Source organism: Lepidochelys kempii, chromosome 24 (assembly GCF_965140285.1).
Source record: "Lepidochelys kempii isolate rLepKem1 chromosome 24, rLepKem1.hap1, whole genome shotgun sequence".
Lineage (NCBI taxonomy): Eukaryota > Metazoa > Chordata > Testudines > Cheloniidae > Lepidochelys > Lepidochelys kempii.
The window spans coordinates 11,790,603-11,811,729 of NC_136403.1; the positions used below are offsets into that span (position 1 = coordinate 11,790,603).

At 57.9% G+C, this 21,127-nt stretch overlaps 1 protein-coding gene across 3 annotated transcripts in view; it reads right to left on the minus strand.

The window, feature by feature from the left end:
* The window catches only part of CADM3 (cell adhesion molecule 3), a 155,710-nt gene that overhangs the window by 44,261 nt on the left and 90,322 nt on the right, over nucleotides 1-21,127 (minus strand). For all 3 annotated transcript variants that reach the window (XM_073322545.2, XM_073322543.2, XM_073322544.2), the window contains 4 exons: nucleotides 8,812-8,952; nucleotides 8,062-8,214; nucleotides 7,323-7,460; nucleotides 5,986-6,156 (listed from right to left, as the gene is read on the minus strand). In XM_073322545.2, coding sequence (XP_073178646.1) covers nucleotides 5,986-6,156; nucleotides 7,323-7,460; nucleotides 8,062-8,214; nucleotides 8,812-8,952 — 603 coding nt within the window. The remainder of the gene's footprint in view (nucleotides 1-5,985; nucleotides 6,157-7,322; nucleotides 7,461-8,061; nucleotides 8,215-8,811; nucleotides 8,953-21,127) is intronic.

Below are 21,127 nucleotides of genomic sequence, written 5' to 3' on the forward strand. Positions count from 1 at the left end.
GGGGATGGTTAGCAGTGGGCTGTGTGTGTGCGTGGGGATGGTTAGCAGTGGGCTGTGTGTGTGCGTGGGGATGGTTAGCAGTGGGCTGTGTGTGTGTGTGGGGATGGTTAGCAGTGGGCTGTGTGTGTGCGCAGGGGATGGTTAGCAGTGGGCTGTGTGTGTGCGCAGGGGATGGTTAGCAGTGGGCTGTGTGTGTGCGCAGGGGATGGTTAGCAGTGGGCTGTGTGTGTGCGTGGGGATGGTTAGCAGTGGGCTGTGTGTGTGCGTGGGGATGGTTAGCAGTGGGCTGTGTGTGTGCGTGGGGATGGTTAGCAGTGGGCTGTGTGTGTGTGTGGGGATGGTTAGCAGTGGGCTGTGTGTGTGCGTGGGGATGGTTAGCTGTGGGCTGTGTGTGTGTGTGGGGATGGTTAGCAGTGGGCTGTGTGTGTGCGTGGGGATGGTTAGCAGTGGGCTGTGTGTGTGCGTGGGGATGGTTAGCTGTGGGCTGTGTGTGTGCGTGGGGATGGTTAGCTGTGGGCTGTGTGTGTGCGCAGGGGATGGTTAGCAGTGGGCTGTGTGTGCGCAGGGGATGGTTAGCAGTGGGCTGTGTGTGCGCAGGGGATGGTTAGCAGTGGGCTGTGTGTGTGCAGGGGATGGTTAGCTGTGGGCTGTGTGTGTGTGTGGGGATGGTTAGCTGTGGGCTGTGTGTGTGTGGGGATGGTTAGCAGTGGGCTGTGTGTGCGCAGGGGATGGTTAGCAGTGGGCTGTGTGTGTGCGCAGGGGATGGTTAGCAGTGGGCTGTGTGTGTGCGTGGGGATGGTTAGCTGTGGGCTGTGTGTGTGCGCAGGGGATGGTTAGCTGTGGGCTGTGTGTGTGCGCAGGGGATGGTTAGCTGTGGGCTGTGTGTGTGCGTGGGGATGGTTAGCAGTGGGCTGTGTGTGTGTGCAGGGGATGGTTAGCAGTGGGCTGTGTGTGTGCGTGGGGATGGTTAGCTGTGGGCTGTGTGTGTGCGCAGGGGATGGTTAGCTGTGGGCTGTGTGTGTGCGCAGGGGATGGTTAGCAGTGGGCTGTGTGTGTGTGGGGATGGTTAGCTGTGGGCTGTGTGTGTGCGTGGGGATGGTTAGCTGTGGGCTGTGTGTGTGCGTGGGGATGGTTAGCAGTGGGCTGTGTGTGTGCGCAGGGGATGGTTAGCAGTGGGCTGTGTGTGTGTGTGGGGATGGTTAGCAGTGGGCTGTGTGTGTGCGTGGGGATGGTTAGCTGTGGGCTGTGTGTGTGCGCAGGGGATGGTTAGCAGTGGGCTGTGTGTGTGTGTGGGGATGGTTAGCAGTGGGCTGTGTGTGCGCAGGGGATGGTTAGCTGTGGGCTGTGTGTGTGCACAGGGGATGGTTAGCAGTGGGCTGTGTGTGTGCGCAGGGGATGGTTAGCAGTGGGCTGTGTGTGTGCGTGGGGATGGTTAGCAGTGGGCTGTGTGTGTGTGCAGGGGATGGTTAGCTGTGGGCTGTGTGTGTGTGTGGGGATGGTTAGCAGTGGGCTGTGTGTGTGCGTGGGGATGGTTAGCAGTGGGCTGTGTGTGTGCGCAGGGGATGGTTAGCTGTGGGCTGTGTGTGTGTGTGGGGATGGTTAGCAGTGGGCTGTGTGTGTGCGCAGGGGATGGTTAGCAGTGGGCTGTGTGTGTGCGCAGGGGATGGTTAGCAGTGGGCTGTGTGTGTGTGTGGGGATGGTTAGCAGTGGGCTGTGTGTGTGCGCAGGGGATGGTTAGCAGTGGGCTGTGTGTGTGCGTGGGGATGGTTAGCAGTGGGCTGTGTGTGTGCGCAGGGGATGGTTAGCAGTGGGCTGTGTGTGTGCGCAGGGGATGGTTAGCAGTGGGCTGTGTGTGTGCGCAGGGGATGGTTAGCAGTGGGCTGTGTGTGTGCGCAGGGGATGGTTAGCAGTGGGCTGTGTGTGTGCGCAGGGGATGGTTAGCAGTGGGCTGTGTGTGTGCGTGGGGATGGTTAGCTGTGGGCTGTGTGTGTGCGCAGGGGATGGTTAGCAGTGGGCTGTGTGTGTGCGTGGGGATGGTTAGCTGTGGGCTGTGTGTGTGCGCAGGGGATGGTTAGCTGTGGGCTGTGTGTGTGCGCAGGGGATGGTTAGCAGTGGGCTGTGTGTGTGCGCAGGGGATGGTTAGCAGTGGGCTGTGTGTGTGTGGGGATGGTTAGCAGTGGGCTGTGTGTGTGCGCAGGGGATGGTTAGCTGTGGGCTGTGTGTGTGTGCAGGGGATGGTTAGTGGTGGGCTGTGTGTATGGATGGGGTGGTGAGCAGTGGGATGCACGTGTGTGAAGGGGTGTTTAGTGGTGGGCTGTGTGTGTGTGTATTAGTGATTAGCAGGGGGCTCTTTGTGCATGGGGGTGATTAGCAGTGGGCTGTGTGTGTGTGCAGGGGATGGTTAGCAGTGGGCTGTGTGTGTGTGGGGATGGTTAGCTGTGGGCTGTGTGTGTGCGCAGGGGATGGTTAGCTGTGGGCTGTGTGTGCGCAGGGGATGGTTAGCTGTGGGCTGTGTGTGTGCGCAGGGGATGGTTAGCAGTGGGCTGTGTGTGTGCGCAGGGGGAGGTTAGCTGTGGGCTGTGTGTGTGCAGGGGATGGTTAGCAGTGGGCTGTGTGTGTGCGCAGGGGATGGTTAGCAGTGGGCTGTGTGTGTGCGCAGGGGATGGTTAGCAGTGGGCTGTGTGTGTGCGCAGGGGATGGTTAGTGGTGGGCTGTGTGGTTGGGGTGGGATGTGTGCACATAGGGGACAGTGAGTGGTGGACTGTATGTGTCTAAGAGAGTGGTTAGTGGTGGGCTGTGTGTACGTATGAAGTGGTTAGTGGCGGACTGTGCGGCAGGGTTAGCGGTAAGCTGTGTCTACATCAGGGGTGGGCAAACTACGGCCCGCGGGCTGGATCCAGCCTGCGAGCCGTTTTAAGCCGGCCTGCGAGCCACACCACCCGGCTCGGCCCCACTCTGGCTGGGTCACTGGGTCAGGAGGCCGCACTACGGGGCTCAGCCCCACTCCAGCTGGGGTGCAGGGTTGGAAAGCTCTGGGAAGCTGTGGCATGGCCCTGTTCCGGCTCCTACGCGCTCCAATGGCCCCCTCCGGCACTCCAATGGGAGCTGCAGGGGCAGTGCTTGCGGATGGCGCAGCGTGCAGAGCCACCTGGCCATGTCTCCGCATAGGAGATGGAGAAGGGCCCTGACACTAGTTCCGGGAGCCGCTTGAGGTAAGCGCCGCTTGGAGCCTGCACCCCTGAGTATCTCCCCACACCCCAGCCCCCTGCCCCAGCCCTGATCCCCCTCCCGCTCTCCAAACCCCTCGATCCCAGCCTGGAGCACCCTCCTGCACCCCAAACCTCTCATCCCCAGCCCCACTCCAGAGCCCACACCCCCATTGGGAACCTGGACCCCTTCCCACAGCTCTGCCCCAGCCCTGATCCTCCTCCCGCTCTCCAAACCCCTTGATCCTAGCCCAGAGACCCTCCTGCACCCCAAACCTCTCATCCCCAACCCCACCCCAAAGCCTGCACCTCTAGCCAGACCCTGCACCCCTTCCTGCATCCCTGCACTAGCCCTGATCCCCCTCCTGCCCTCTGAACCCCTTGATCCCAGCCCAAAGCACCCTCCTACACCCCAAATTCCTCAGCCCCACCCCAGAGCCCACATCCCAACCCCAATTTTGTGAGCATTCATGGCCCGCCATACAATTTCTATTCCCTGATGTGGCCCTCGGGCCAAAAAGTTTGCCCACCCCTGGTCTACATAGTGGGGTTATCAGTGGGCTGTGTGTACGTAGGCGATGGTTAGCAGCAGGCTGTGTGTGCATGGGTGGGGTTAGCGGTGAGCTGTGCCTACGTAGTGGGGGTTAGCAGTGGTCTGTGTGTGCGTAGGGGATGGATAGCGGTGGGCTGTGTGTGCGTAGGGGATGGATAGCGGTGGGCTGTGTGTGCGTAGGGGATGGATAGCGGTGGGCTGTGTGTGCGTAGGGGATGGATAGGCTGTGTGTGCATGGTAGGGGGTTAGCAGTGAGCTGTGTGTGCGTCAGGGTGGTAGCAGTGGGATGTGTGTGTATGGCGTGGCTAGCACGGGGCTGTGTGTGGGGGGGTAGCTCTGGGCTGTGTGCGTGACAGTGTGGTTAGCAATGGGTTGTATGTGTATGGAGTGGTTAGCAGTGGTCTGTGTGTGCATCGCGGTTGGTAGTGGTGTGCTGTGTGTGCATCAGGGTGGTTAGCAGTGGGCTGTGTGTGTCGGGGGAGTGGTTAGCGGTGAGCTCTGTGTGTGTACGGGGGGTGAAGCTCTGGGCTGTGTGTGCAAAAAAAATGGTTAGTGGTGGCCTGTGTGTGTGTGAGGGTGGCTAGCAGTGATCTGTGTGTGCGTCGGGGCAGCAGCACAGGAATGTGTGCACGTAGGGGTGGTTAGCGGTGGGCTGTGTGTGCATGGGGTGGTTAACGGTGAGATGTGTGTGTATTGGGTTTGTTAACAGTGGGATATGTGAGTCAGGTTGGTTATCATTGGCTGTGTGTGTATGGGGTGGTTAGTAGCGGGCTCTGCGTTTGTCAGGGTGGTTAGCAGTGGACTGTGTGCGCATCGCGGTCAGTAGTGATTGGCGGTGTGTGCGTCAGGGTGGTTAGCAGTGGACTGTGTGTGCAATGCAGTTGGTAATGGTGGGCTGCGTGTACATGGCGGTGGTTAGCAGTGGACTGTGTGTGCAATGCAGTTGGTAATGGTGGGCTGTGTGTACATGGCGGTGGTTAGCAGTGGGCTGTGTGCGCATCGCGGTCGGTAGTGATTGGCGGTGTGTGCGTCAGGGTGGTTAGCAGTGGGCTGTGTGTGCAATGCAGTTGGTAATGGTGGGCTGTGTGTACATGGCGGTGGTTAGCAGTGGGCTGTGTGTGCAATGCAGTTGGTAATGGTGGGCTGTGTGTACATGGCGGTGGTTAGCAGTGGACTGTGTGTGCAATGCAGTTGGTAATGGTGGGCTGTGTGTACATGGCGGTGGTTAGCAGTGGGCTGTGTGTGCAATGCAGTTGGTAATGGTGGGCTGTGTGTACATGGCGGTGGTTAGCAGTGGGCTGTGTGTGCAATGCAGTTGGTAATGGTGGGCTGTGTGTACATGGCGGTGGTTAGCAGTGGGCTGTGTGTGCAATGCAGTTGGTAATGGTGGGCTGTGTGTACATGGCGGTGGTTAGCAGTGGGCTGTGTATGTGTCAGGGTCGGTAACGGTGGGATATCTTTGCACATAGGATAAGGGCATCAGAATCATTGTAGAAGTGGGGGGACCACCACTGCCAGACCTGGCCTCCCCACTTTTTAACATGGGTGTTGTTCGGTGGTGAGGGGGCGGCATTGCCCCCCAAACTGCAAGCCTCGGGCAGGTGTGGAGTGGCGAGAGTAAAGGCTGTAGTTTGAGGCAGGGGAACTGATAACGGTGATCATCTCCCTTGCTGCGAAGTACAGCACCTGTGCAAGTCTTGCATTTGGGGGAGGTAACACTTCTCCCTGCCTGGCCAAACTACACCCATGGGGAGGCCATGGTGGGGGGGCCATGCCCCACTCACCCCTGGTTCTGGCGCTGTTGACGTAGCGGTGATTAGTGGTGGGCTGTGTATGGAGGGTGGTAGGCCATGGGCTGTGTGTGTGGGGAGGTAGTAGGCAGAGGGCTGTGTTGGAGGTGGTAAGCCGTAGGCCGTGTGCCAGGGGTGTCAGGCTGTGTTTGAGGTGGTAAGCAGTGGGCTATGCGGGGTGTAGAAGGCCGTGGGCTGTGTGTCTGTTGTGTGTGGGGTTTGTGGGCTGTGGGGGGTTGGGGTGGGCTGTGAGCGGGTGCGGGTGACATGTAGCTATAGGCGGGGTGTTCGTGTGAGGCACGGGGTGCCTGTGGAGGGCTGGTCACCGGCTCATGCCTCCTTTCAGTCTCATCTGCTCCTCGTCATGCTCCCACGACACTCCAAGCACAGTCCCCGGATGCCTCCCCCTCCCCCGCCGTGGCTGTCCTGTACGTACAGTAGACCTGCAGTTTCTGGCTTGCGGATCTCTCCGAGTTCTGCAGGGACTCATGATCCACTGTGCAGGTCACATCCACGTCGTTGTCTTCTTTGGTGACGGTGAACTCAACGCGGCTGGTGACAGTGAAGGTTTTCCCGTTGGAATCTTCCATCACCTCGAGGGCCCCGCCTTTGGGGGGCAAAGGAACAGGTGCTATCAGCGTGGGGCCTGCACAGGGCATGGGAGTGACTCCATCTTACCCACGGGGCCTATCTGCACCTCTCCCACCTGCCATGCTAGCCAGCACCCGTTGCTTCAGAGCAAGGGACAGGAGCTGCTAGTGATGGGAGAACCCGGCTCCCAGCTCCCCTCGGCTAGTGGTCGGCTGGTGCCCTGCAGGAGGGTGCACAGCCCTTCCACCAGGTATCCTGGCCTGTCTGCCTGGTCCGGAATCCTGGCTCTGGGCCCCCGGGGCCTCTTTGGGGCAGAGAGTGCCACAGGCAAAGTGTGCTGGGCACAGCGCTTACCAGTATTCCTTTGCAGTGCCACTGAGCATCCCCTTGGTCATGGTATGAGAAGGCATGTCTGGAGCCTGACCTGGCGTCTCAGAGCAGCTCGTTGTGTTGCCTCCCACCCTTGTGTCCTCAGATTCAAACAGCCCCACTGTACCGGCCCTGCTCTTCCTGGAGGGCCCCAATAGTCCCCCCATGTGGGGTCTGAGCAACGGCCAGGGCACCAGAGAGCTGCTCCCACATCTCCAATGTACTGAGTGCTGTCCCCTGGCTTAGGGCCCAGGTCAGGTCATTCCCCCCAGGGCACAACACATTGCCTTGGGCAACGAGTCCTCGCTGGCTCATGGGGGCAGGTCCCTCTAGGGTTCCTCACTCTTCCCCAGCCCTCATTATTACCTAACTAGGCTCTGTGCCACCTTCCTGCTCCCCCTTCTTAGCAGACTCACGATGCATCCTAGTGCTGCAGGACACTCTGCCGCCCGCTGCTGCCCGTGGCCATGCTGCAAAGGGACTGTGAATTTTACTTTGTTTTCTGTCTGTCTCAGAGCTGGGTGGTGCTTTACCCCTTTGCCCACCCCAGGCCCTTGGGGCCAGCTCCCTCTCTGCAGGCTCAGCACCAGGGAAAGATCTTCACTAAGGTGCCATCCGCCTGCAGTGGCCGATTAGGCCCCAGGGACAGCAGTGCCCAGCCTGAGGCCCTGGGCTAGGGCAGCCTCAGATTTTTACTGAGCAAGGGCAGGTTCTCCCCTTCTGTTGCGGGCCAAGCTGCAAGGTTCAGACCTTACGCTGCTTCACCAGAGCTGGGCTCCCAATATGCCCTGGTGCCCTGCAGCCAGCACCTACCTTGCAGCTCCTTGTTGCCTTTCTTCCAGTGGAGCTGGGCAGCTGGCTTGCTGCCAGAGGATCGGCACGTCAGCTGGGCCATCTCCATCTCTCGGATGGGCAGCTCATAGCCAAAGATTTGAGGGTTCTGGGGGATTCCTGGGGGAGAGGGCAAGGAACAGAGAACGTCTTGTCCCTCCGCACCCCTGAACTCCCCTCCTGATTCCTCCCGAGCACGGGCAGGACAAGGGCGGGCGCAGAGAACAGGGCAGGCGCAAACAGACAGGAAGACACACAGATACAGAGACACGTGCACACACAGACACTGGGGCACACACAGACACACGTACAAATGGGAAGGGGCAGACACACGGACACACTCAGACACACATTCACATGGGCACATGCAGACACAGGGATACGCCCAGACACGGAGCCCTGGCTGGAGGCTTTGCCACTGGCTGCAGAGTGGGAGTGGCTGGCTGCGCTCAGGTTGGGGCTGTGAGGAGAATCCAGGCCCTGCAGCTTGGAGGGGAACCCAGGAGAGTCCCCAGGGGCTGTGGCCAGGCCTCTGAGGGCTGGGGCACCCACCCCTCAGCAACAGCAGGGGCCCAGCACCAGGAGCTGGCAGGTTGGGGGAGGGGATCGTGCAGGCTGCTGCCAGGCCAGGGTCACACTCACTGGGCCCTGTGCACAAGCAGGCTCCATTGCCCAGGGTGCTGAGCGGGTTCCCCAGGGGAAGGGAGTCGCAAGCCCTCACCCAGCACGGTGACGAGGGCCTTGGCCGTCCGCACAGGCATGGTGAAGATGGAGCAGGTGTACTCGCCCTCATCCGCCAGCACCACGTTGCTGATGCTGATGGCCAGCTCGTTGGGTGTGGACTTCACCAGCTGGATCCTGTTATCCCGGAGCGCTGGGGCCAGAGCAAGAGGGATTAGCTATGCTGGCCAGGACCGGGAGCCAGCAGGAGCTGCCAGGTCACGCTTCAACCCAGCAGCACATCCTCCTGCACTGAGCACTGGTTCCCCTCCCTCCATGGTGCAGTGCTTCCCCTCTCCCCGTCCCCATGGGGCACTGCTTCCCTTCACCCCGTTCCCACAGGGCACTGCTTTCCCTCCCCCTGTGAGGCATTTCTTCCCCTTCGCCCTGTGGGGCATTGCTTCCACTCCCACTGTGGGGCACTGTTTCCCTTCATCCCATCCCCGTGGGGCACTGCTTCCCCTCATCCACGCAGGGTACTGCTGCACCTCCCCCCTCTCCCCCCGCCAGGGTCACTGTTTCCCCTCTGCCCCTGTCCTGTTCCCTGGAGTACTGCTTCCCCTTTCCACTGCCCCGGGATGCTGCTCCCCAACTCCCTTGGGGCACCATTCCCTCTCATCCCACTCCTCATGCAGGGGGAAAGGCTGAGGAGTGCTCTCTGGAGCCTGTTCCCCTCACAGCCAGTCTAACCTGAGGCCCAGGGAGAGGCGAGCAGGGCCCTTCCAGGCCCAGCTGGGGCTGCTGGCAATACCTCGTTTCTCCCCAAAGTAGAGCGTCTGCTGGGCTGGGTTGGACCACTGCAGTGAGGAGTCGTCGGGATCCTCCACCCTGCACTTCAGCACCACGGTGCCACCTGCCACCACCGTCTCATCAGATGTCGTGGGCTGGCTCTCTGGGGGCAAACAGGCAGATATCAGCTTGGGCTGACCCCTGTGCTCCTGGGCCCACCCTGTGCTGGGCACCATCCGTCTCCCAGCAGCCAAGGCTCCTCCCTGTGTGCACTGGGATGAAGGTGAAAGACCGTCTTTGGCCAGATGGGAGTGTAACCCCTGCCGCTGGCTGACCCCTGCTGCATGTCCGTGCCTGGGCCTTGAGAGGCACATTCCAGCCGCCCCACTCCCTGGGGTCATGGCCCCAAGTTCTCGTCCCGCCTCTGCTCCTTTGCCAGGCCAGAGCCGAAAGCCCCTGGCCAGTAGCCCCAGCACACAGCCCTGGCTGTAGGTGGCTCCACTCCCACTGGCTGTACAAAGAGGCCTTTTTCCTGTTGTGCCCAACTCACCCTCCCCATCCCTAGAGATAGCAGCTGCTGGGTGCTCTGCCAGGGCCCACGCCCACAGCAGGACAGCACACAGGCCATGTGGGCTGGGTGCAGAGTCAGCACTAGGCTGGTCATTCACCCTGGGCCTGAGGTCCCCTCCATCCTGGACTCTCTGGCATCACCCACATGGAGCAGATCCTGATTCCAGGCAGCACCTGGCACTGCCCTTTCCATAGGGACAGGTGTGGCCTTCTGCCTATGCTGCACCCTGACTATGGTCTGCGCCTGAGCCCCCTGCACCCACCATGTATGTGAGAATCGGCGAGGGCAGTTGGGACTGCAACCCACGAGCCCACCAGGGACAGCCTGGTGTAGTGTGAATCCCCTGTCCATCAGGGACAGCCTGGTGCAGTGAAAATACCTCACCCATTGGGGACAGCCTTGTGCAGTGTGAATCCCCTGCCCACCGGAGACAGCCTGGAGCAGTGTGAATCCCCTGCTCACTGGGGACATGCTGGAGCAGTGCAAATCCCCCACGCACCAGGGACAGTCTGGTGCAATGGGAATCCCCCACCCATCAGGGACAGCCTGGCGCAGTGTGAATCCCCCGCGCATCAGGAACAGGCTGGTGCAGTGGGAATCCCTGCCCATCGGGCAGAGGCTGGACCAGCAGGACTTGTTCCCCACTCCAAGAGGGACAGGTGGATGCAATGAACAGAACAATGATAAATAATAATCAGTTTGAAAGGTGGACATGGCTCAGGGGGAAGAAGGGGAGGGGTGGCTCACAGAGTGGGGGAGGGCTGGCTCAGCCCATGGGGGTTGGGGAGGCTGAGTCCTTGGGGAGTTCTGGCTACGCTGGAGCATCAGGGTGGATGGCCCCTTCTGTGGGGTGAGGAAGGGCATATCAACCCAAAGCAAAGGGAGAGGAAGGGAATGCAGGATCCCAGAGGCTCCCCCTCCCATGTTCTCTCTCCCCTTCAGTCCCAGGTGGGAGGCACGACACAGGTGTTGGGCTGAATATCTAGGGAGGACTTTCCTGCTCCAGGCCTCTGGATCCCCTGCCCTCTCAGGGTCCCTGGGTCTCCTGGCTCCCCTGCCCGCCCTGGCCCAGAGCCCAGCTGGCTCCAGCATGCCCAGTGATTCTGGAGGCTGCTGCAGGGAGCGGAGCCAGCAGCCAGCTCAGCAACAGGCTGGGGCAGACTCCAGGCTAGCGATAGTGCTGACCGTGCAGTGGGTCCCCAAGCAGCACGTGCAGCAGGAGAGGCCGGACCAGTCCCTCAGATGTAATCCATGCTGGGCAGGGGGCCGGGCATGCCCCCTGCCACTGTCACAAAGTGCTCTGCTGCCCTGAGTGCGGGCTGCGAGACTCACAGGGAGTACTAGCTGTCCCCTCCTTTCACATGGGGCTGTTGGGGGAGGGGGGGGTCTATGTCAGGAGTAGGCAAACTTTTTGGTCTGAGGGCCACATCTGAGTATGGAAATTATATGGCGGGCCATGAATGCCCACATAATTGGGAGTTGGGATGCAGGAGGGGGTGAGGACTCTGGCTGGATGTGCAGGCTCTGGGGTGGGGCCAGGGATGAGGGGTTTGGGGTGCAGGAGGGCTTGGGGTTGAGCAGAGGGGTTCAGAGTATTGCAGGGGGCTCCAGGCTGAGGCAGGGGGTTGGGGTGTGGGAGGGGGTATGGGCTCTGGGCTGGGGGTGTGGGTTCCAGGGTGGGCCCAGAAATGAGGGGTTCAGGGTGTGAGAGAGGGATGCAGGCTGGGACAGGGGGTTGGGGTGCAGGGGGGTGAGTGCTCTGGCCAATGGGAGCTACAGAACTGGCACTTGGGGCAGGATCAGTGTGTACAGCCCCCTGGCTGCCTGTGGCCCCCACCGCCAGGCCAGATTGGGCTACAGCAGACCAGAGCGGCTGCGCAGACAGTCAGTCAATCAGAGAGAGCCTGCGGGGAGCCAATCAGGGCTGAGCAAGAGGCAGCCAATCAGGGCCAGGCTAGGCCCTATATAAAGGCTGCCCAGGCAAGAAGCAGGTAGTTTCTCCTAGGCCTTCAGAGGGTGAAGGTCTGTATCCTGTGTGAGGAGACTAGCACCAGGGACAGTGCAGTACTGGGCAGGCCAGGGGAGCAGAAGGGAACTCCAGCCTGGTACCTGCCAGGCTGCAGGCCCTGGGGAAAGGGCCTAGCTGGTGCAAAGGGGCTGAAGGGGAAATGGCCCAGAAGGAGAGATGGAGGGCAGGCAGGAAGGCTGCCACCAAAGGGTCCCTGAGTTGGGACCCAGAGTAGAATGTGAGCCTGGGTCCACTCCTTGCCCTTACACCTGGCTGTTAGAAGTGGCCATAGCGGACTGCACCCGACCCCTGACAAAAGGGCTTAGAGTCTGGGGGTGTGGTTGGCCACTGTGGTTGGGGCAAAGTGGAAAGACTGCTGTTAACTGCCCCCTGGAAGGGGGTGAGCGTGGATGAGGGGGCACTGCTGGAGGGCAGTGTTCTGAAGAGGATGCTGCGAGAAGGGAGCAATGTGGGTCCAGATGCCAACAGAGGGCAAGAGATGGATGGGACACTACCAGCGGAGGGTGCTCCACATGGACTGAGCTAATTCCCACAGTGACCAACAGGAGGTGCTGTGGTGGTGAGTCCCAACCCTGTCACACTGCCCCTACGTGTAGGAGTCAGAGGGGGGACATGCTGCTGCTTCCAGGAGCCACGGTATGCATGGAGTGAGGCAAGCCCCTCACTCTGCTCCCCAACTGGAGCTTGAGGGCTGGATTAAAAGGTCTAATGGGCTGGATGCAGTCCGGGGGCTGTAGTTTGCCCACCCCTAGTTTATGTGGAAACATTTAACATATGTGAGTGTAAGGGGGGGGTGTATGCATGTGTGGACATGTAATGTGTGTATGTCTGTACGTATGTAAGTATGTGTTTATGCATGTATTGGTGTTTTGCAGTTTGTGGTGTGTCTGACAGCAGAACCCACAGAAACTGAGAATAGACAGATACAGGGCAGAGGCATAAAGCAAGAAAGCCAAGCAGTAGCCAGTGAACACAGTGGGTATTTCTACACTGCAATGAAAACCTGCGGCTGGCCTGTGCCAGCTGACTGGGGCTCACGGTGCTTGGGCTAAGGGGCTGTTTAACTGCGGTGTAGATTTCCAGGCTCTGGCTGGAGCCCGGGCGCTAAGACCCTGCAAGGTGGGAGGGGCCCAAAGCTCAGGCTGCAGCCCAAGCCAGCTCCCCCAGGCCACAGTTAAACAGGCCCTTAGCCTGAGCCTCACAAGCCCCAGTTAGCTGGCAGGGGCCAGCCGAGGGTGTCTAAGTGTGGTGTAAACATACCCAGTGTGACCCTGGAAGAAGCTGGAGGGAGAACTTTGGGGTCTGTTGGCTAAAGAGGCTTTAAGCTCCTCCCTGCTTTTCAATTCTTTCTGTGTTCAGACTACAGGATTTTTTACATTCTTTGAAATAAACAAAATGGCATCACAGAAATGGCTATTACCAATTTCTACTCCCCCACAGCCCCAAACTCTGACTAGCTGCTCAGGTCAAAAAGGGGCAAGAGCTGGTGTCAGTGCATAGGTGTGTATCAGTGACTGCAGGGGAAGCAGCAAATCAGGGCCCAGGAGGGCCCTATAAAAAGGGAGCTGAGGAGTCAGAGACAGAGGAGTTCAGATGATGCTCCTGACTGACCAAGGGCACTGCAACACAATGGACAGCTCAGTGCTAGTAGGGACTGCGGGAGTGAGGAAGAGCTATTGGCTGGCTGCTGGGACAGAGTTTAGTAGAGCCCTGAGCCAAGGGTAAGGTATTGGTGAAGGCTGAGGCCACAGGGAAGTGGCCCAGGGAACTGAAGGCAGTTTTGCTAAAAGAACATGCAAGCGTGTGGCTGCTATTCTTAGGGTCCCTGGGCTGAGACCCAGAGTAGTGGGCAGGCCTGGATCCCACCCCCAATAGACCACTGGAGAAGGGCCTACAACTGGACAGCAGTAAATCCACAGAAGAGGACTGAGCTGTCAGGAAGGCCAGCTGGAGTGCTGGGGCCAAAACAGACTAAAAGGGTGAAACCACTGCCTCCAGGGAGGAAGCCCTGAGAGTACGGCCCGATATGAGGGCCAGGACTGGTTTAAAGACTGCAGACACAGCCAACCAGAAGAGGGTGCTTGCAAGAGGTGGGTGCCATGCTGTTACGGACATCTCCAAGCATATCCTCCATCATCATCATGACAACAAATCCCAAAGGGATAAGAGATGCTCAGGAGAGAGAGGCTACAAAAACAGAAAACTCCATAATAGTTGGGGATTTCAACTCTCCCCATATTGATTGGGTCCATGTCACCTCAGGATGGGATGCAAAGATAAAATTTCTAGATGCTATTAATGACTGCTTCTTGGAGCAGCTAGTCCTGGAACCTACAAGGGGTGAGGCAATTCTTGATTTAGTCCTAAGTGGAACACAAGATGTGGTCCAAGGGGTGAATATAGCTGAACCGCTTAGTAAAAACAATGATAATGCAATTAAACTTACCAACATTGGGGGTGCACAGGAAATACCAAAAAAAAAAAAAAACCCCATCAGAGTAGCATTTAACTTAAAAAAAGGGGAAATATGCAATCATGAAGAAGCTAGTTAAGCAAAAATTAAAAGGAACAGTCACAAGACAAGAAGCTGGATATGAGTCAACAGTGTGCCCTTGTTGCCAAGAAGGCTAACGACATTTTGAACTGTATCAGTAGGAGCACTGCCAGCAGATCGAGGGATGTGAGCATTCCCCTCTATTCAACATTGTTGAGGCCTCATCTGGAGTACTGTGTCCAGTTTTGGGCCCCACACTACAAGAAGGATGTGGATAAATTGGAAAGAGTCCAGCAGAGGACAACAAAAATGATTAGGGGGCTAGAACACATGACTTATGCAGAGAGACTGAGAGAACTGGGATTGTTTAGTCTGCAGAAGAGAAGAATGAGGAGGGATTTAAGAGCTGCTTTCAACGGCCTGAAACGGGGTTCCAAAGAGGATGGATGTCACAGAGTGTGGGGGAGTCCGGGGCCTCTTCCTCAGATTCACTGTGACTCAGCCAGCCCGTAAAATGGAAGGTTTATTGGACAATAGAAACACAGTCTAAAACAGAGCTTGTGGGTACCACCAGGACCCCTCAGTCAAGTCCTTCTGGGGGGCAGGGAGCTTAGACCCCAGCCCTGGGGTTCCCTGCATTCCACCACCCAGCACCAAACTGAAACCAGATCTCCTCTAGCAGGCTCTCTCCTGCAGCCTTTGTCCAGTTTCCCAGGCAGAGGTGTTATCTCCCCTCCTGGCTCAGGTTACAAGCTCTCAGGTCTTCCATCCCCAGTGAAACTCCCCTGCCACATTCCCAGGTCAACACTCCCCGCTCCCTGCTGCGTCACATCTCTCCCCCCTTCGAGACTGAACTGAGCGGGGTCACTCTGACCAGTGACCTGGGGAAGTTCAGGGCCCCCTCTCCGGGACAACGCATCTGCTATCATGTTGGCGCTTCCCTTCACATGGACCACATCCATGTCATAATCCTGCAGGAGCAGGCTCCACCTCAGGAGTTTGGTGTTGGCTCCTTTCATCTGGTGCAGCCAGGTCAGGGGAGAGTGGTCCATGTACACGGTGAAGTGTCGCCCGAAGAGATATGGCTCTAGTTTCTTGAGGGCCCACACCATGGCCAGGCATTCCTTCTCGATGGCTGCGTAGTGATGCTCCCGGGGTAGCAACTTCTTGCTCAGGTACACGATGGGGTGTGTCTCCCCCTTTTCATCCTCCTGCATTAACACTGCCCCCAGTCCCATGTCTGAGGCGTCGGTGAACACCACAAAGGGCTTGTCAAAGTCTGGGTTTGCCAGAACTGGGCTACTGACCAGAGCCTCCTTCAGCGCCCGGAAAGCCTCCTGGCACTGCTCGGTCCAGACCACCTTGTCTGTCTGTCTTCCCCTTCTTGCATAGCTCAGTGATGGGGGTGGCTATGGTGCTAAAGTGGGGCACAAATCTTCGGTAGTATCCTGCCAACCCAGTAAAGGCTTGGACCTGCTTTTTGGTGTGGGGAGCGGGCCAGTCTCTGATCACCTCCACCTTAGCTGGTTCTGGCTTTAGGCAGCTGCTCCCCACCCGATGGCCCAGGTAAGATACTTCAGCCACCCCCACCTTGCACTTCTCCGCTTTTGATCAGCCCAGCCTCCTGGAGTCGGTCCAGCACTTGTCTAACCTGGGACACATGGTCCTCCCAGGTCTGACTAAACACACAGGTGTCATCAATATACGCCACGGCAAAACTCTCTATCCCCCTCAGTAGCTGATCCACCAGGCACTGGAAGGTGGCTGGCGCTCCCTTGAGGCCGAAAGGCAGGGTCAGGAACTCATAGAGCCCCAGAGGGGTGATAAAGGCCGATTTCAGCCGGGCATCTACATCCAACGGCACTTGCCAGTAGCCCTTTGTAAGGTCCATGGTGGTAAGGTATCAAGCTCCTCCCAGTTTGTCTAGGAGCTCATCAGGCCTGGGCACGGGGTAGGCATCAGATACAGTGATGGCATTGAGCTTCTGATAGTCCACACAGAACCGGATCGACCCGTCCTTTTTGGGGACCAGCATCACCGGCGAGGCCCAAGGGCTGGCAGTTGCCTGGATCACCCCCAAAGCCAGCATGTCCCTGACCTCTCTTTCCAGGTCCTGAGCAGTTTTCCCTGTGACTTGGAAGGGGGAGCATCTTATCGGCGGGTGCGATCCTATCTGCACCCGGCACACAGTCAGATTAGTGCATCCAAGCTGGTCAGAAAACAGCTGTCAGTACGGATGCAGCACCCCCCTGACCTCAGCTTGCTGGGCAGGGGTTAGCTGATCCGAGAGGGGAATTTGTTTCTAGGGGTGAACCAGCTCTGGTCCCAGGGAATAGATCTACTAAAGGGTCATCTCCCTGCTCCTCCCAGTGTCCGCACACTGCCAACACCACATTCCCCCTGGCATAATATGGCTTCATCATATTCACATGGTACACCGGGCAGTGGTGTGCCTGATTAGACAGCTCCACCACATAGTTTACCTCATTTAGCTGCTTGACAACCTTGAAAGGGCCCTCCCAGGCGGCCTGTAGTTTGTTCTTTCTCACGGGGATGAGAACCATCACTTGATCCCCGGGGGCGTAAGCACAGGCCTGCGCCATACGGTCATACCAGACCTTCTGCTTCTTCTGGGCTCTGGCCAGATTCTCCCTGGCCAGGCCCATGAGTTCAGCAAGTCTCTCTCGGAAGATCAGGACATACTCCACCACTGACTCTCCATTGGGAGTGGCCCTCCCTTCCCATTTGTGTCTCATCAGGTCCAGGGGGGCCCCTTACCCTCCTTCCATATAACCGTTCAAAAGGCAAAAATCTGGTAGACTCCTGGGGTACCTCCCTGTACGCGAACAGCAGGTGAGGTAAGTACTTGTCCCAATCCTGCGGGTGCTGGTGCATAAAGGTTTTCAGCATCATCTTTAGCGTCCCACTAAACCTCTCCACCAGCCCATTGGACTGGGGGTGATAAGCTGAGGCCCAGTTGTGCCAGACCCCACATTTCTCCCACAAGTACCGGAGCAGGGCTGACATGAAGTTGGATTCTTGGTCTGTCAAGACTTCCTTGGGGAACCCCACTCGGCTGAAAATGGTCAGGAGCGCATCTGCCACAGTGTCTGCTTCCATTGAAGCAAAGGGCACCGCCTCGGGGTAGTGGGTGGCAAAATCTACCATCACCAGAATGTATTTTTTTCCCTGACCGTGTCGTCTTGCTGAGAGGTCCCACTATGTCCATGGCCACCTTCTGAAAAGGTTCCTCTATGATGGGCAAAGGTTTCAAAGCCACTTTCCCCTTGTCCCGGGCCTTCCCCACCCTCTGACAGGGGTCACAGGATCGGCAATACTGCCGGACAGTGGTAAAGACCCCAGGCCAGTAAAAGCTCTGTAGCAACCTCTGCCGGGTGCGCCGGATTCCCTGGTGTCTTGAGCGGGGGATGTCATGGGCCAGGTACAGTAGCTTGTGGCGATACTTCTGCAGGACCACGAGCTGCCTCCTGATCCCACAGGACTCCACTTCCCCTGGGGGAGCCCACTCTTGGTACAGGAACCCCTTCTCCCACAGGAACTTCTCCTGGCAACCTTCTCCTCATGGTCCATACCACACTGAGGTCAGCCAGATCCCTGAGCTTCTGCAAGGAGGGATCTTTCTGCAACTCGGCCTGGAACTCAGTGGCTGGGGAAGGGATGGAGACTGGTTCCCTCTCACTGGCCGGATCTGAGGCCACAGCCTCTCTGAGCCATGCCCCTTGGCGCTCCCTCCCCACCAGGGTAAGGTCCTGTGCCTCCGGTGTGATACCCTCCCCAAGGTCGGGGTGCAGTGCCCCTCGCCGGCTCTGGCTACAGGTCACAACCAGGGCGGTCTGGGGGTTGCTTGGCCAGTCCTCTAGGTCCCCCCTCCCATCAAAACCTCAGTGGGCAAATGGTAGAGCACCCCCATGTCCTGGGGCCCTCGGCCCCCCATTTCAGGTTTACCCTTGCCACGGGCACCTTGAATGGGGTCCTGCCCACCCCCGTCAGGGTCAGGTAGGTGTTGGGCACCCCCCGATCTGGGACCACCACCTCGGGCCGGGCCAGCATCACCTCCGCACCCGTATCCCAGTATCCATTGACCTTCCGCCCATCCACCTCCAGGGGAACAAGGCACTCTCTCCGGAGGGACAGCCCCACGCCCACCCTGTAAACCGAGAACCCTGAGTCCAGAGTATCCAGCCCTCTGGAGGAGCTGGCCTGGGTTACTCTTCCCTCCTGAGCAGGTGGTAAGCTGGCAGCCCCCCTTGCCTGGGCTGTCTGCCCCTCGTCCAGCTGGGTCCCTACCCAGTTAACCCTGGGTAGGTTGGGTCTGCTCAGTCTGTCCCTGAGCCTGGGGCACTGGGTCCGTATGTGGCCTCTCTGGCCACAGTGATAGCAGCTCATGTCATGTTGGTCCCCTCGAGCGGGTCGGATGGTCCTGATGCCAGGCGTTCCCCTTGGGTGGGGGTTCTCCATATTTCCTCACTGGGAGGTCCCATGGTGACTCTCTCTCTGCATCGGGGGGGGGCTGTTCTTTTGGGACTCCTCCCTGCTACCCCTGACCGACTGTTCACAAACTCGTCGGCCAGCTGCCCTGCATGCTGTGGGTTCTCTAGCTTTTTGTCCACCAACCATAGCCTCAGGTCGGAAGGGCACTGTTCATACAGTTGCTCCAGTACAATTAGGTCAAGCAGGTCCTCTTTAGCTTGGGCCCTAACAGTCCACTTGCAGGCATATCCCTGCATTCAGTTGACCAGTTGCAGGTATGTGACCTCAGGCGTTTTACGCTGACTCCGGAACCTTTTCTGGTACATCTCGGGGGTCAGCCCAAACGCACGGAGCAGGGCCTTTTTGAACAGTTTGTAGTCCCCTGCCTCTGCCCCGTCATTCGACTGTACATCTCCACGGCTTTGGGGCCCAGTAAGGGGGTGAGAAACTGGAGCCTGTCTGCAGGTTCAACCCTATGCATCTCAAAGGCATTCTGACAAAGGCTGTCAAGAAGCTATCTATGTCCTCCCCCTCCTTACGCTGGGCCAGGAAGCACTTACCAAAACTCCTTGCAGTCTTGGGTCGCCCCTCACTCACCGCAGCTGGGGCCCCACTGCTCCTCAGCCTGGCCAGCTCCAGCTCATGCTGTCTCTGCTTCTCCTTCTCTTCCTGCTCATGCTGACTTTGCTTCTCCTCATGCTGACACTGCTCTTCATGATCCTCCAGCTCCCTCATTTTCATTTCCCTCTCCCATTCCAGCCGCCTCTGCTCCAGGGATGGGGAGCTCCGCTGGGAGGATCCCCTGCTGGGTGCCGGGGTCAGAGTGCCCTCGGTATTTGCTGGGCCTCCCCTATGCCTGAGGGAGGGGTTAGGTAGGAAGGGTCTCGGGATGTCCTCGGCAGCAGTTTGACCCCTCCCAGCCTGGTCAGGCCCCAGGGCCCATGCTGCGTCCAGCGGGCGCCTTCCCTCAGGGATCGGGTCATCCAAGCGATCCTTCTCCTCCAACTGGGCAATCAGCTGTTCCTTGGTGGACCTCCCAATGCGCAGCCCCCTCTGCCTGCATAGCTCCACCAGGTCACTCTTAAGGCTTTTAGCATACATCTCCCTGCTGGCCACTCGCAGGCCTGTGCAGCTTTCCACGGTTTCCAGGAAGAACCTCTAGGGTGCCAGTCCTTCTTGTGGTCACCACCCCTTTGCCAGGATTGAGCTGCAGACTCCTTCACCCCTGGGACCGGTCGCTGCAATCCCCCGGGGGACCTTGTTACTGCAAAAATCCTTCTCTCTGGTCACACACTCCCAGGGGTAACCGCCCCCTGAAACCATCTCTCTCTGAATCTTCAGCATGCCTGGTCCTCCGTCAATCCCCCTTTGTTTTACTGTTCCCCAGTCACTTACTGCAGGAAGCGCCGTTCACAGGGTGCAGTAGATCCCACCTCTGCCACCAGTTGTCACGGAGTGTGGGGGAGTCTGCGGCCTGCACCCCTCTTCCTGGGATTCGCTGTGACTCTCAGCCAGCCAGTAAAATGGAAGATTTATTAGACAATAGAAACACAGTCTAAAACAGAGCTTGTGGGTACCACCAGGACCCCCAGTCAAGGCCTTCTGGGGGGCAGGGAGCTTTGACCCCAGCCCTGGGGTTCCCTGCATTCCACCACCCAGCCCCAAACTGAAACCAACCCTCCCTCCCTCCCCCCAGCAGGCTCTCTCCTGCAGCCTTTGTCCAGTTTCCCAGGCAGAGGTGTTACCTCCCCCTCCTGGCTCAGGTTACAGGCTCTCAGATCTCCCATCCCCAGTGAAACTCCCCTGCCACATTCCCAAGTCAACACTCCCCGCTGCCTGCTGCGTCACAATGGATCTAGACTGTTCTCAGTGGTAGCAGATGACAGAATGAGGAGTAATGGTCTCAAGTTGCAGTGGGGGAGGTTTAGGTTGGAGATTAGGAAAAACTTTTTTACTAGGGGGGTGGTGAAGCACTAAAATGAGTTACCTAGGGAGGTGGTGGAATCTCCTTCCTTTGAGGTTTTTAAGGTCAGGCTTAACAAAGCCCTGGCTGGGATGATTTAGTTGGGGATTGGCCCTGCTTTGAGCAGGGGGTTGGACTAGATGACCTCCTGAGGTCCCTTCCAACCCTGATAGTCTATGATTCTAAGAGTGAAATGCCTGGGAGCTTCATGGAAACTTGTTAAAAATATCATCGTAGAGGCTCTAACCAAATAAGATTTAAAAATAAAGGGGACACAAAAAATTGCACCGTGGCTAAACGGAGGAGTAAAAGAGGCACTTAGAGGCAAAAAGGCATCATTTAAAAACTGGAAGTCAAATCCTAGAGAGGAAAATAGAAATGAAAATAAACTCTGGCAAGTCAAGTGGAAAAGTATAAGTAGGCAGGCCAAGAAAAAATTGAAGCACAACTAGTAAAAGACACAAAAACTAACAGCAAAAAATGTTTTCAGTCCATCAGAAGCAGGAAGCCTGCTAAACAACCATTGGGGCCACTGGATGATCGAGATGCTAAAGGAGCACTCAAGGAAGACCACACTGTTGCACAGAAGCTAAATGAATCCTTGGCATCAGTCTTCAGTGCAGAGGATGTGGGGGAGATCACCACCCCCAAGTCATTCTTTTTAGGTGTCAAAGAAAGTTTGGGAACAAATTGATACATTAAACAGTAATCCGTCACCAGGCCCAGATTATATCACCCAAGAGTTCTGAAGGAACTCAAATATGACATTGCAGAATTACTAACTGTGGTA